We start from the raw sequence: 13,986 nt of genomic DNA, 5'->3' as shown, positions 1-13,986 counted from the left end.
CCTAATCCGCAAGAAAAGAGAAGGTGTTGGTGCTTTCTGGATTTGAATGCAAGTTTGACACTAGCTATCTTCCATTTGTCTGAAGAAGAAAAGCTCTTCATGTTGTGGACCTGTTCTGTGCTGAAATCCCATGCCTTTGAAATTCTGTGCCCATCTTCATTTCATAGGCGATGGGAGGATGGGGAGGGTGTTTTTCTGACAGGTGGAGTTCTGTTAGTTCATTTCTCAGTTCTGGGCTTACTGTACCATGGAGAGGGAGAAACAAGATAGAGTTTGTCGTAAGACATCAGAATGTTTACAACCTTGCTGATGAGAGAGTGAGAGGTCTTTAGGGTAGGCCAGGGGGTTTGTAAGACTACCAGCATTTTAGCAAACCTGTTGTAACCAAATTGGTGCTTTTATGATTCTGGTTCAAGTGTATAATTTAATTCATTTGACTCTATCGTTATTCAGTAGCTTGTCTTGTTTTCACTTGACTTGTTGCTATTGTATTTCCTAGCAGCATTATCTGAAATACAAATGAATAGGAATTCAAATGTGTTGCCTTGAAATTACAGAGTTCAGATGTTACAAAAAACATTCTTTTGGGCAATTGTACCCATAAATAGAGCTTGCTCTCAAGTAAACCATTCTAGAGATATAAAGTATACCACCATCCACCCCGTGGAGGGGAAAACTTCATTTTTATTAGACAGAGTGTATGCTGTTATCTCCATTTAAAGCAGAGGCAGGTATGACTGGTTAAGTTGGCAAGGCCAGAGACTTCTGGAAGGAAAAAGGAGCTGGTGAGTACAAATAATCTATAAGGACACTCAGTAAATATTTGGAAAACCTGAGCAGGTTTCTTATTTCTTCTGGATTTTTGGAAGAAGAAGATCCACAAAGTGTCACTGAACTGTAAGTCCACTAAGGCCCAATGTTCCCATGGCAGTGAGAGAGGAGGGTGGTTTTGATGCCTCATTTATTAAGGCTTTCAGAAGTTTTTCCACTCCTGTCTTGCTGTTGTTCGAAACGTTCTGGAAAGATCAAAGCTTCCAGTGACAGCTTTCCTGGTGACATTTAGCAAGCATTGCACAACAGACTTCTAAACTTAAACTAGGTTGTGTTTTTCTCTGAGAGAGCACACCAGTATTGCACACAGGTCTTTGCATGTTTCTGCTGAATTGGGAAATCAGCTTGCAAGGCCCATGTACTGTGTCCAGCATTCCTTTCAGTGAATAGTCACTGTATTCAGGCTGGCCTGTGGTCACGGTTCTAAACAAAAAAGCTGAATGTGTCCTATGCTGGCAGGCTGCTACAATGGAAGAAGGAGCTCAAAGCTGTGTAGCAAATGTAAAAGTTAAGTCCCACAAACTTCAAGTGAAAGGAGAGCATTGCTTTTAAGTTACTCATGAAAATAGCATCTCCACCAGCTGGAATGGTCCTGTCTGCATAAGCAGTTCAATAACAGTGTGTTTTATATAATAATTTTAAAAAATTGAGATTAAGAGTATTTTTCTCCAGTGTATGACTACTTAGCCTGTGGGTATTTCCTCAAAGCTATTGTCTTCTAATTATCAATGGATCTCTCCAGTGAAGGCAAAGGCAGGCCTGCTGAACAAAATAGGCTGCTTGTAGGGCTTCAGAAGTGAGTGAAAAAGCCCCTAAAGGGCAGAGGCACTCCAAGATCAAGCCTGTTATTTTGGCTTGTGTCACATCAGTCACATGCTATGGAAGAGCAGGAAGAGAGGAGGAAATAATCTACTTAGTTTTGACCAAAATAAAACTTTGTTTTGATAGTGTTAGACTGACTTGGCCTGAGTTTTGTTGGTGCTGATATGCCCTTTAAGTCCCACTGATTCATTGTTTGGAAAGTAGGGACTGTTATTGTTGTCTTGCATAACAGCTTTGAAGCTTTGGTTTACTCCTTGGCTTTGCTAGATTTGTTGTTTGTTTTGTTCTGTCCATCTATAGGCAGTTGTTCTTCCTTCTTCTGTCTTTGGGGCATTCTGCAGTAGCTATGCCTTCTGCAATGAGCATCCTTGTCATGGTGTGCCTAAGTGTACTTTCATTAAACTAATTTGAACACGCTGATTCTCCAGTGTTCAGCTTTCCTGTACCCATCTTCCTTCCGTAAGCACTCATAACCAGCCTCTTTATGAACCAGTGCTGCTGGTTCATGAGTCTGAGCTCTGACAGAGCTGAGCTGGAAGTGAAGACATCTCTATGGGTACTGGCAACCAGAATAGGAGTTTTGAAAGCCTTTACAGGTCATGGACTAAAGCAGTTTGGGTTGGTGATCTCCAGAAGGCAAAGGGTCCTGCTGTGTTTCAGAGTAACTCTGGGTAAAATGGCTGGACTGAACAAATGTTTGCATGCCTTTCATTAGTAAGAGGGGTAATGAGAGGATGCCTTGTTTTCACTTACTGTAGCAGTTATTGCCAGTGCTCTTAAAACAAAAAAACCCAACAAAACACATATTTTTGTCACTTAATGAGCATGATCTTCCCTCTCCCCCCTTCTTGTTTATCCCACATTTCCCTCCGTTTTCCCCTCTTTTTTCCTTCTCCTCTCTTTCCCCCACCCCTTTCCATCCCCCTTTCAGGACAAGACTTCCTGAGCCTTGAGGTCACTTGTTGCCCAGCTTTCTGTGAAAAAAAGTAATATATTACCTGTGTGTTTGCATTACAGTTGCTTCAGGGACATACTGAGATTTGTGCCCAAAGTAGTAAATATTCTTGTAGAGATTATTTTGATAGTGTATGTGTCACAAAAATAGCACACTGTCTAAATTAAAAGATGTGAATGTTTGACATCACCTCCACAGGGTTGTTACTACTCTTCTGTCTTTCTGCTTGGAATGAGTTTTGTTTTGCAGTTCGGAGAAGAAAAGGATGGAAATCCCAATGCTTCCTGCGTAGTTTGGGCTGTGTAATGTTCTCATCTCTTCCCTCCCAGCAGATGTCTTCTCAGGTGCAAATCATTGGAGACCTCTGAATTCCCACAGTCATTTGTTTTGATAAATGCCAAGACTTTTGTTAATTGCTGAATTTGTAGCATTCCTAGGCCTGGTGTCTGTGGTAGGCAAACATCCTGTAATGCTGAGGAACATTTGTATTCTGAAGAATAGCTCTGACTCGGGAGAGAAAATGCCTCTGACTACTGAACAGGTTGCCATGCTGGCTTGATGTAGCATAGGCAAATTTAATTACTCCCTCTTGTTCTATATTGTTGATGCCTTGTGTAAGCTGGTGACATACGGAACAAAGATTTGTAATAATTGTGTCTGTTCAAGAGAAATATTTATATTGCTAAAGTACTACTGTTAATCTCTTCTCATCATTGAACTTTACAGGAAGACTGGGAATGTTTTTGAGCGTATAATTTACCCTAAGTTATTCTTTCAGTTTGATAAAAATAAGATGTATGTTCCATGGTGTAATTTATGATCTAGTGTATTGATTTAAAGTAAAAGAATCTTGGCTTCTGTAAACTGTTGTGCTTTAGCAAGCTGAAAGGAGTCCTGCTGTTTTACAACCCAAGAGCCTGACCTTAACTCTTCAGGCTACATGGTCAGATGTGCTGTACTCTAATGCTCTCTACTGGAGTTAGTGAAAATGAAAATTGATGAAAGCGTTGCAAGGGAATTGAAAAATTCGTCCTGATAAAGTGAATTACCCCTTGGAGTAAATGGATGAGTTATTCTTTATGTAGTAGCTGCTGCATTTGAAACATAGTCACCTTTACTATGAAGCACAAGGCTATGAAAGTGCATTTTGCGCTGCCCTGAGATTGCTGCTAAGCTTGATGGCTCTGATTTCTTGCTGAGGTCAGTTGTCTGTTGCACCAGACACATGGTAGTGAAAAAAGTGTCTGTGCTGTCACCTTTCCAAGGAGCCCACATAACCCCAACAGTTCCCTGGAGAGACAGCATCAGAGTTGTACTCTGGGTGCTCACCACCCTGGAGTTTGTAGCCAGGAGACTGGTGGTTCTTGGATCTATCCACTAGCAATGTGGGCTCTGACCAAAGCTATCACAAGGTACACATCTGTGATCTTATCCTTTTGCCACCAGTAAGGAGCTGGATTTTTTTGTGTCCCCCTTCTCTTCAAACAATTGCTCCTCTCTAGGGGCAATTAAACTTCGGGGCAGTTCTGGCCTATTGAAGTCTTCCCATGGTTAATTCTGGAAAAGTGTAGTGGGAAGCATTAAGGGGCATGGTCCTGTTTTTTCAGAGACCTGCCCACCTTCAACTGGCAGAAAATGTTGCAGAAAAAGCAGCTGGGATTTGTTCAGGTAGAAAAAGAAAAAATGAATACAGATGATTATTATTTGACACATAAAATGCAGTAATGAGTTGAAGGTTGTCATGTTAAAAAGGAGGAGACAGAATCTTGGGGTGTGCGGATTTATGATAAAGAATAGAAGTTTCTGTAAAAGTGGAGATGGGGAGAATGTGATTGTATCACCTGCATGTGGTGCAGGAAGCTATTTATAAATGTGTTTAATTTCTGAAATGAATACTTCAAGTTTTTAACCCTAAAATATGTGCAGAGTGCAAAGGCACATTCCAGTTCAGGATAGGAGGAGTAAAGTTGCACTTTAGATACCTCATGAGGACTTTGTGTTTTTCCATCTACTGTGTTCTGTCTTTTCATAAAGATAACCTTTTAAGGTTGACATGTTTGGGTAGGCAACATCTAGAACACTTATAATACTTGCAGACACCTGTTGTGTAGAAGGTTGGGGTTTTTTTGTCCTGTACAATTTCCATGTGCTCAAGAAAATGTAGACAACATTCCTGTGGCCACCCAAAGGGTGGTCCTGTGCCAGAGTCAGTTGCTAGCCATAAACACAGCCTTTTTGTCTTGTTTTCTGAGCATCTTAGCAGAAGACAGGCATAACTGAGGGTACTGTGCAAGGGAGTTTCCCTCCAGAACTGAAAGCTGGCATTCATGGAGTGTGAAATGCTAAAATAAAACCACACTGACTGCATGCCTAGGGTTTGGGTTGCAGACGAAAGCAATAGAGGGAAGCAATGAACTCGATTGAGGTTGCGAGTGGAGTTGTGGCAGTGATCTTAGTAGGGTGTATGCTACTTAACTCTCCTGTTAACAGCCCAACACCCCCTCTTCAAAGGCCAGTAATGAGCTGAGAGTTCATGTTGGACATCAGCTGCTGACAAATCTATTTAACTGAATTAATTTTGGTCTACCATCTGACTGCCTGTCAGTGAATGTAAAGTGATGTGTATGAAAGGGGGAACAGATACCCTTGCAAGTTGATGAGCCTTGAGTCAGCTTTTGCAGATCAGGCAAAAGCTGAAGTTAGAGTTGTAATGATGCATCTAGGGAAATATTTGCCCCCTATGTAACTGTCAAAAAAATGCATTATGTGAATAGGTCCACAGTGAGTTGTGTGTTAAACTGATCACGCTTCCAGGAGAGGATCAAATCTATTTTGGTCTTTGTGTTGTCATTCCATGATCCTCCTTGGTGATCAGTTTGGTAGCTCTACTTTAGAAATACAGTTGTTAAAGTTAAAAAATTAAATAGACTTACGTGTTAAAATACAAAATTACAAATAAATTTAGGTTTGAAAACCAGCAAAACTGTATTATGATAAGTATTTCCTCAAAGAGGAAGCAAAACTAATTTTCAACACCTAGCATTTTGTTCAGGACTGTGTGTTCTTTCAAAAGTGGGAGAAGAATATGTGTCAAATTTGGTTATTTCACAAGCGTTTCTCACACAGCCATGTTTACACGGGTCACTGATACATTGGTAGAGTCTGTACAGCATCTTTTCTTCTTTCCACTTTTGGGATCTGCTTTGAAGTCTGTCTTGAGGACAGAAAGAAAAAAGGTGGTGTGGAAAAAGTGTGGCATATTGGAGGGTGAAAACAGCCCTTGCTTTGCTAGCAAGTGTTAACACAACTCATGAGTTAAGAGTGATGCCCAGCTTTTCTCTCCTGCCTTCCTACGGAGGGCTGGAGAGGGATGTTTTCTGTTTTCCTCAAAGTGTAGTTTGGAGAGCTGCTGTGTGTTCACTGAGTGCTGCCATACATACACATTGTCTTTATTAAATCACCAAGTCAAGCAAAATATGTTCTGGGAAGTGAAGGCTTATGGGCAGAAACTGCTGTAAAGCTGTGCCTCGTGCCAGATGTGGAGCAGTCCTGTGGTGCCTGATGGCCGCTGCTCTGAATTCCCAGAGGTGTTTGTGCAGGGCCTGATTAACTTGTGTATTGAGTTACTGTGTGGGCACTTGAAATAAAAGCGAATAGCCACTTGGAGATACTTGTCTTGTGGACTTAAAGTGCTTGCTGCTTCTGCAGATCATAAAATTGCAGGGAGTGATATGCTGTGCATTGCTCTGTTCTTTCAGTCTGCCAGCTTGTGAACCAGAAAAATGAGAGAAAGCAGTGCCATTTCACTGATTTCATTAGTCACTGATGCTTTCTCCTCGACTAGCTTTCCTTTATGAAGTTTTCAACAGTTGCCTGTTTATATTTGAAGCTTCATATAGTCACCAATTGTGGGTTTGCTACCAAAGCCATGGGAGCCTTTGTCACCATGTTTCTGCCTGCAGTTCCCCTCACCTAGCCAGGTTCAGCTGAGCTTCAGGCACCTCTGAGTCAGTGGAGAGGCTGCCTAAACAGATGGCTGGGGCAGATGTCTTCTGGCAGTGACAGGGCGTATGTGGTAGATTGCAGAGTAGCTGATAATAGAGGCAGGTAGGTTTTCTCCTGCATCCTCTGCAGACCTGCTCTCACAGCAGCCAGCTGACCCTCCTAAAAGTGTCAGTAGAAATGTTGTGGAGACCTGAGGAGAGAGTAGGTTACATCCATCTACATCCATGTTGTGATAACATTACATAAGTGTGGTAAGAATTCACCTGTTCACCGTGTGGGCTTGTACCTGTTTTAGAGCAGAAGATGCATCTTTCCTCTGCCCAGTCAATCACTTATTCTCTTTGGTCTCTGTGCTGAGGGGCTCTGTGCTCCTTCCTCCATGGTGACCACCTTCAAAGGTGTTGGACATCTGCATTTCTAGCTCTCAGAATCTGCATTATCATTCATTTGTTAACTGTTTCTACTCATTTAGCCAGGAACCCTATTAACCTTAAAGATGCACATAACACTTAATAGCAGCCATTGAAAGGTTTGGATTTGCTCCATTCCTATTTTCTTTCATCAGTGCAATAATCACTGTGTTACACCATGGGTGATAAGTAACATCTTTGTACGCAGTAGTGACTTGCAGTGCTGCTTCTTTCTCTGGCTTGCAGGCTAATGGAAATCTGCCTACTGCTCACATTAAGAGGAGTGCCAATGTGAAAGGGATCATCTTTCTTTTTGTGCCTCCAAAAGGAAGGGTTACCTTGCATGGTCTGGCAGTAAGCCACATAGAGAAGGGGGCTTGGATTTTAGTGCTTGAGATGGCATGGGAGAAGCAGGAATATGAAATCAGAAAGTACAGAAGTTACCAGAATCTTCCTCTACAGGGCTTGCAAAAGAATCCTGTAAATGTGCATGCTTCTGAATTTGAACTGTAAGAAGAAGAACAAACCAAACCACTCTTTCTCAGCAGCTAGCATTTTACTGTTGTGGAGATTACAAGTGTTGTAGCTTTGATTATCTAATGACATGACCTAAAATTTGGTGGGATGTGTAATATCTTTTATTGCAATGACTAGCAGGGTTCATAGAAGCCCAAAACTATGTTCTACTTACTTGATTACATACCATTACCCACACTGGCAAACCCTGGCTTGCTCATGTAAATTATTTATGCTAGTCCCTTATTTGTATTTTAGATCACCTGAAATTATCTGTCTTCCCTCATAAGCCAATGTAATTTGCTGAAGGAGCTTTTAAATACTAAATACGAACAGAATGTGGACAAGTTCCTGTGTGATGTACTCTAGGTTACCCTGCTCTTGCAGGGGGGTTGGACTAGATGATCTTTCGAGGTCCCTTCCAACCCCTGGGACTCTGTGATGCTGTGGGAAGGGGAGATGGGGAAAATTGCTTGTGATGGTACTAGCATGTGATGGCAGTGATCTACAGAACGGGAAGCCTGAGATTCATACAGTTTTTTCAGTTGCTGGTGAAACTTAGGAAGAGGTAAGTGTGCCTCTGAAAAGCAGAGATGTGGGAAAACCTCCTCTGTACAGCAACAGTTATGTCTGGCAAGTGATCTTCTGCCCAGACACTGGCAGAGGTCTTAAGCATCTGTGTAAGGCTTCACACTTGAAATGGTAAGAGAGTAATTCTGAAAGAAGGAGGACTCTAATGACATAGCATGTGTTACAAGTTCTTAATTAATGTGAGGTGGGGGGAATGAAATAAAGAATCCCTTGTTTTCTTTGGACAGCTTAACATCATGTAAATCGATGGTAAGAAGCTGTGGAAAATATCACCACCATGAGAAATGATTTTTTTCAAACACTGTCTTGCTTGAAAGTAAGCTTGTGGAGCTTGGGTGGAATTCTAAAGCTGTTGCTTCCACAGTGAAAGAGATAATTAGTTGCTCTTGGCTTTCAAAGCTGCTTGCAACCGGTGACCTTTAATTTCATCTCCTTCATCCATTTATGCTCAGTGTGTAACAATACTGTTGTTTTCTCCCATTTATTCCTGTCACATGCACCAGCCTGTAGAATAATTCACTTTCAAACATCTATGTTCTCTGGCTACATCAAACAGCTGTTTTTTTAACTTCAGATTGTTTAAAATCTCTTTTGGAATTCAAGAGCTCAGTCTGGTACTTATGGAGAGGGATTCTGGGAGAGCATAACTTGCTGTAGTCCTGTGTTGCATTGGTATGAGATGTGTTCCTAGCTGTATTTGACTCTGTATTATTTTTTTTGTTTTTTCACGAAGTCTCTTGCTTGTGAAGACTTGCTCAAGGTTTTTATTTTATTTCTGCAGTTTGCAACTTCATGTCTCATGAGAAGTGCCTCAAGAATATCAAGGTCCCATGCTCATGTGTTGCTCCCAGCCTTGTGAGGGTGAGTAAGCACACACTGCCTTGTCTTTTTCTTAGGATAATAGAACAAATTTATTACTAATGAACATGGTGTAGTACCATGGTGGCTTGTTAATATCATCATGCTTAAATCAATTGTGTTAGTCACTACTGAGACTTTTATAGCTGCTCAAAGGCAAAGTTACGTTTCCTTTGAAAAGTCCCTGCTATAGGGAGCTGTGGGTAGTCTGTCTTTGAAAAGACAGTTACTGACATTCTTTAACTGTTACTTAATGTTCTTACTTGTATGTAAGACTTGTGTGTCATTACCTAGAAGCCTCACAATAACGGAGTGGGGTGACTGATTGATATCAGTGTTCTCAGAAAACTATACTGTGTGTCATAATAAAGAAGAACTCTGTACGTACAGTCACCAATTTTTTACAGTGATTTCATCTTGCTGGGAAAATACTAAAGCTTCTCTGCCTAGTGAAGCGGCTATATTTGGCTTCTATTGATTGCTGCATCTTAAGAATTTGTTTGTTTATTGTGTCCAGAGAATAAAGTCATTGCATAGGGTTTCAAAGCAAAAAAGTCAGAGGGCAGGACTTCAACTGATGATAATATTTCAAATTTATTTATTTGGGTAATTAATAAAGTACTTGATTTCAGATGCCCTGTGACTTTTTCCTCTCATAAGACTTGAAGCTTAAGAGGTTGCTTTTAAAGGGTTGAAAAATAAATTGGATTTAAAGAAATATAGTCCTCTTAGTTGCATCTGTAAGATGCAGCTGAGGTATTAAGAAGCTAAATTGAGGAAAAAACAAAGTGTTATTCACTTGGGGAAGGATAACAGTAAAGCAAAAAAATTGGAAGGCAATAAGAAACTTATTAGAGAAGTAGTAAAACACTGCAAATAGCTTAAGTAGCCATATGCAAAAGTCAAATGAGACATGGCAGAATCATGTGCATTACAGACATTGCTGATTAAAGGCACATTTATGGGAACACATTGGGTAGACCTGGGAACCTATGAAGGGTTCCTATGAAGCTTTATAAGTTCCTTTATGTTGTGGAAACCTATGCAGGGAGTGAGACAGGAAAGTAACTTGTGTTATAGAAAACTGGATAGAAATCAGCTATTAATTTTTACTAAATTTCCTTTGTCTAGAAAATAATCCTGTTAGACTTTGTTACATACTTCCTCTTCCCCACATACTTTTCATCTTGAGAGGTATAACTTAAGTGACAAAAAGGTATCTGATACAACAGTTGCCAGTCAAATGGCAATAAATATTATTCTAAGTCTTAGAACCCATGGTACAGGACATGCAGATAGTGAGAAATGCTACTACTAAGACCAAGCAATCAGTCATTGCAGCATGGAAAAAGAAATGGTAAGTTGGATAATACAGGTGTCTTTGCAAGGGCTGTTGGGGGGGATGGTACAAATCCAAATTGGAAACATTCTTTTAACTCAGAGTGTCACAATTGTAAGCCTTTGTGACTGCTTCTTTTGTGAATTTGCTCTAACTTTAATTCATAGCTCAGAATAGTATTTGTGCATTTGCTTTTATATGGTAAAAAAATCTAGCATTTAAACTGATTAGTGTTTCCATTTGCATCAGTTGTGGATGTCAGTGTAGTTCATTTGTTCCTTTGCTAATTCTCATTCTTTACCTGCCTGAATACATGAATTTTATCTGTTTATTATTTACACATAAAATGTAATGATCATTCCTGCGCAGTAGAATTTCTTCTGTCAGGATGGTGTTATCAGTCCTCAAAGCTGTTTGGAGTTCAGTGTTTCTGTATTCAGCTGCAAAGCATCTTCTGTGTTATCTGTGTTGAGTTTGTAATCATTATGTTTTGAAAATACAGGATTGTACTGTTCTTTTTGGATTGTCTTGTCTTTGACATGGTCATCCAAGTTGCATTAATCCTTGTCTACTGTGCAAGTGAAGTCTGCCATATGGGAGATGTCCTTTTGTGTGCAGGCTCTGTCAAAGTAAATATTGAACTTGGCATTTGCTTAAAAAACATAACAGAGCAAAAAGCAAATTATAATAGTTCATAGAATGTGTGGAAAGTTTATTTTTTGTAATCTCCCTGTTCTCCTTTCAGATTATTTATTATTTATTTATTAAAGGTCTGACATAGGAGAGAACACTGGTGGGACTTTTCCCCTGATAGTTCCTTCTAGGATGTCAGTATTTACTGTATCTCAGAAATGAGGTTTTTTTTTGTTTTCAGTCTCCTGGATTTCATCTACAGAAGACTGCAATTGTTAAAGCTCATTAGAGTGTGTGTTATTTGACACTAAGTCAAACTGTCAGAGAATAATTTTTCAGCAGATGTTTCATGGAAACTTTTATTCCTGAGAGTAGGATTTCCTTCCCAGGGTCAAGAAAAGGCCTAGAGACTCACAAGCATGCCATGACTGCATCCAGTGTCAGATCATTCTTGATGAGTTCTCTCAAGGCTGCTCTGAGAATGTTTTTGCACTATTGCTGATCATTATCACCTATGTTTAGTATTCCGGACTGGATCCAGATGACGATGTTTCAAAACAAGACTTCATGGATCCGTCTTCTGAACAAATGGTGCTTTCATGGTTTGCAGGGCACATGATTTGTTTCACTGCTAAGGTATCAGCAGCTTGTCTGAATTCAAACACTCTCTTCCCTACATTCCCATAGGTACTTGTCTACAAAAACCAAAACAAAGCCAAAACCACACACAAAAAAAAACCACCAAAAAAACAAAAAGGGGGGTGGGGGAAAGGGCAAAACACTCCAACCCCAAAAACACCCAATGCAAAACAAAATAACAGAGAAAACAAAAAGTATTTGATTCCCTGTGAAGTGTGGAGTTTTATTTTCCCTTGTTAGGTTGGAATTGAAGCTGTATTAGAAGTGTGTGTGTTTTCTATATGCCTGTTCTTTGAAAACTAAATGGAAATGAGAATACATTATAAGTGGCTTTAATGAAGTTAGGCATTTGCAGTAGTTGTTTTTCCCCATTTTTATATTGGTACATTTCTATAATGGTTTCTAAATATTTCCACTTCAAAAAGGGTTGATGGGCTACTCATGACACTTTCTTCTGTGCTTTTATTGTTAAAGCGGGGTTGTCTAGAGTGGAAAAATGCTCTTTTAGTTCATCAGCTTTGCCTGGAGCTTTCTATGCTAAAAACAAAACTTGGCTTTGTAGTTCAGAAACTGGGTAGCCTGCGTTTGTGAGTTGTGATAGTGAATGAGAAGGTTGTGGTGCCTGCTTGGGCAAGCCGGTGTTGCCCTTGCCTGCTGACCTGAGTTTCTCCTGCCTGCTGGGTTCAGGTATGTGCTGGTGGTTATTTGGATGGGTTCCTCATGAACTGAAAGTAGATGAGAGGAAAAAAGGATACTAGGGGTTGCAGTAAGTTCCTCTGATCCCCTTTGGATAATCTGCTCCTTATCGGACACTTCATGCTTTGCATGCACAACAGCAGCATCTCATTTTTATGCAGCTGAAGGACTTCTATACTGGGACACAACCCCTCTTTTGTTTACTTTCTTTCCCTGCCCAAGAAGCAATAGGAAGGTCCAGCAAAGTGCAAGACAAAGAGCATCAAGGTTTGGTTATTGGCTTCACTTGCTTTGGAATAATAAATCCAGTCTCATTCAGCTGTCAGAAATGTCTGTTGGATTTTTATGTGGCTGCCTCAGAGAATTAGCTTTTTAAGGAGTGTTGTTGCAAATGGCTCATAGATGTTTTCACAATGGGAAAAGAACTTGGCAAGCAGGGAAGGAGAATTTGATGTTGTTGGACTGGGTGGGAATTCTGGAGAGTTTAGGGAGAAAAAAATCAGAATCCAATTTTGGAAAATCATTCCTTGGTGGCAGTTGCAGGTGTTGAAGGTTTTATGTCAACACGGGCTAAAAAATGCTACAGTGAATGCTTGCTGAACTTTTACTGCTTCTCCCAGCAGACTGTCACAGAAGACAGGCTGAAATGCAGTGTTAATGAAGAGCTTGTTGGCATATTATGGTTACATCTTATCTTTAAATTACTGTATATTTGGCATACATCAATCAAGGGATGTTTTATCCTGCTGCTCTTGTTATGTCTTTTTGGTGGTTGAGTTAAATCTGCTTCACAAAATATGTGCTTAATATTTTTCTGTTTTATATTATGTATTATGAAGACAAGTTTGGTCAAGTTCTTCTCTCTCTTCCTGTTTTATTTGTTCATGATAAATAGGCTTTGCTGGTGTGAGGGTTTTTCACAAGATGTCATAACAACGGATGGATCCCAAGCTGAACTTTGTAGCAAGGCCTGTTGTGATAGGAAAAGGGATAGTGGTTTTAAACTGAAAGAGGGGAGACTCAGGTCAGATACACAGAAGACACTTTTTTATGATGAGGGTGGTGGAACACTTGCACAGGCTGCCCAGAGAGGTGGTAGTTGCCCCATGCCTGGAAACATTCAGAGTCAGGTCAGACAGGGCTCTGGGCAACCTGATCTACTTGAAGATGTCCCTGCTCATTGCAGAAGGCCTGAACTAGGCAACTTGTAAAGGTCCCTTCCAACCCCAGCTGTTGTATTGTACTTCCTGAGTAGCCCTGACCACCTTCACCAAGAGGCCCATCTCTTGACTCCTGCCAATGTTGTTGCAGCAAGGCAGTTGCTTGGATTGTTGCAGTCATGTGGCGTAATAAAGAAGCCAAATGAGGTGTAAAACCACTTGCTCATAATCCTGGCACTGAACCAAGGTTTCCTCCTTTTCCTCCTCAAAGTGATAATCCCTTTAACCCTGGGGTTAAAGGGAAGGGCTAGTGATCTGTAGTTCATAAACTCAGGAGAGTTTATTAGGCAATGCTGAAACTTGATGCAAACTGCCTAGTAGCCTGCAGACTTCCAGATCAAGTGTACCAGTGGGATGTCACTGTGTTTGTTGCTTTAAATTTTTAATCTTTATCTTGATAAATGCAGATGGACATTGATTTCCTCTGTAGCGATAAAAGCAAGGAGTGGCTTTTACATATTGCTTTCTTTT

The 13,986-nt window shown here is 40.4% G+C and overlaps 1 protein-coding gene across 1 annotated transcript in view; it reads left to right on the top strand.

Annotated features, from left to right (window-relative positions):
* Window positions 1-13,986, top strand: part of DGKQ (diacylglycerol kinase theta) — a 79,091-nt gene that overhangs the window by 14,284 nt on the left and 50,821 nt on the right. The window contains exon 2 of the mRNA XM_034073044.1: window positions 8,912-8,991. Coding sequence (XP_033928935.1) covers window positions 8,912-8,991 — 80 coding nt within the window. The remainder of the gene's footprint in view (window positions 1-8,911; window positions 8,992-13,986) is intronic.

The sequence above is a fragment of the Melopsittacus undulatus genome, chromosome Z (assembly GCF_012275295.1).
Source record: "Melopsittacus undulatus isolate bMelUnd1 chromosome Z, bMelUnd1.mat.Z, whole genome shotgun sequence".
In the NCBI taxonomy this organism is placed as follows: domain Eukaryota; kingdom Metazoa; phylum Chordata; class Aves; order Psittaciformes; family Psittaculidae; genus Melopsittacus; species Melopsittacus undulatus.
This window is presented reverse-complemented; position numbering and strand designations above follow the sequence as displayed.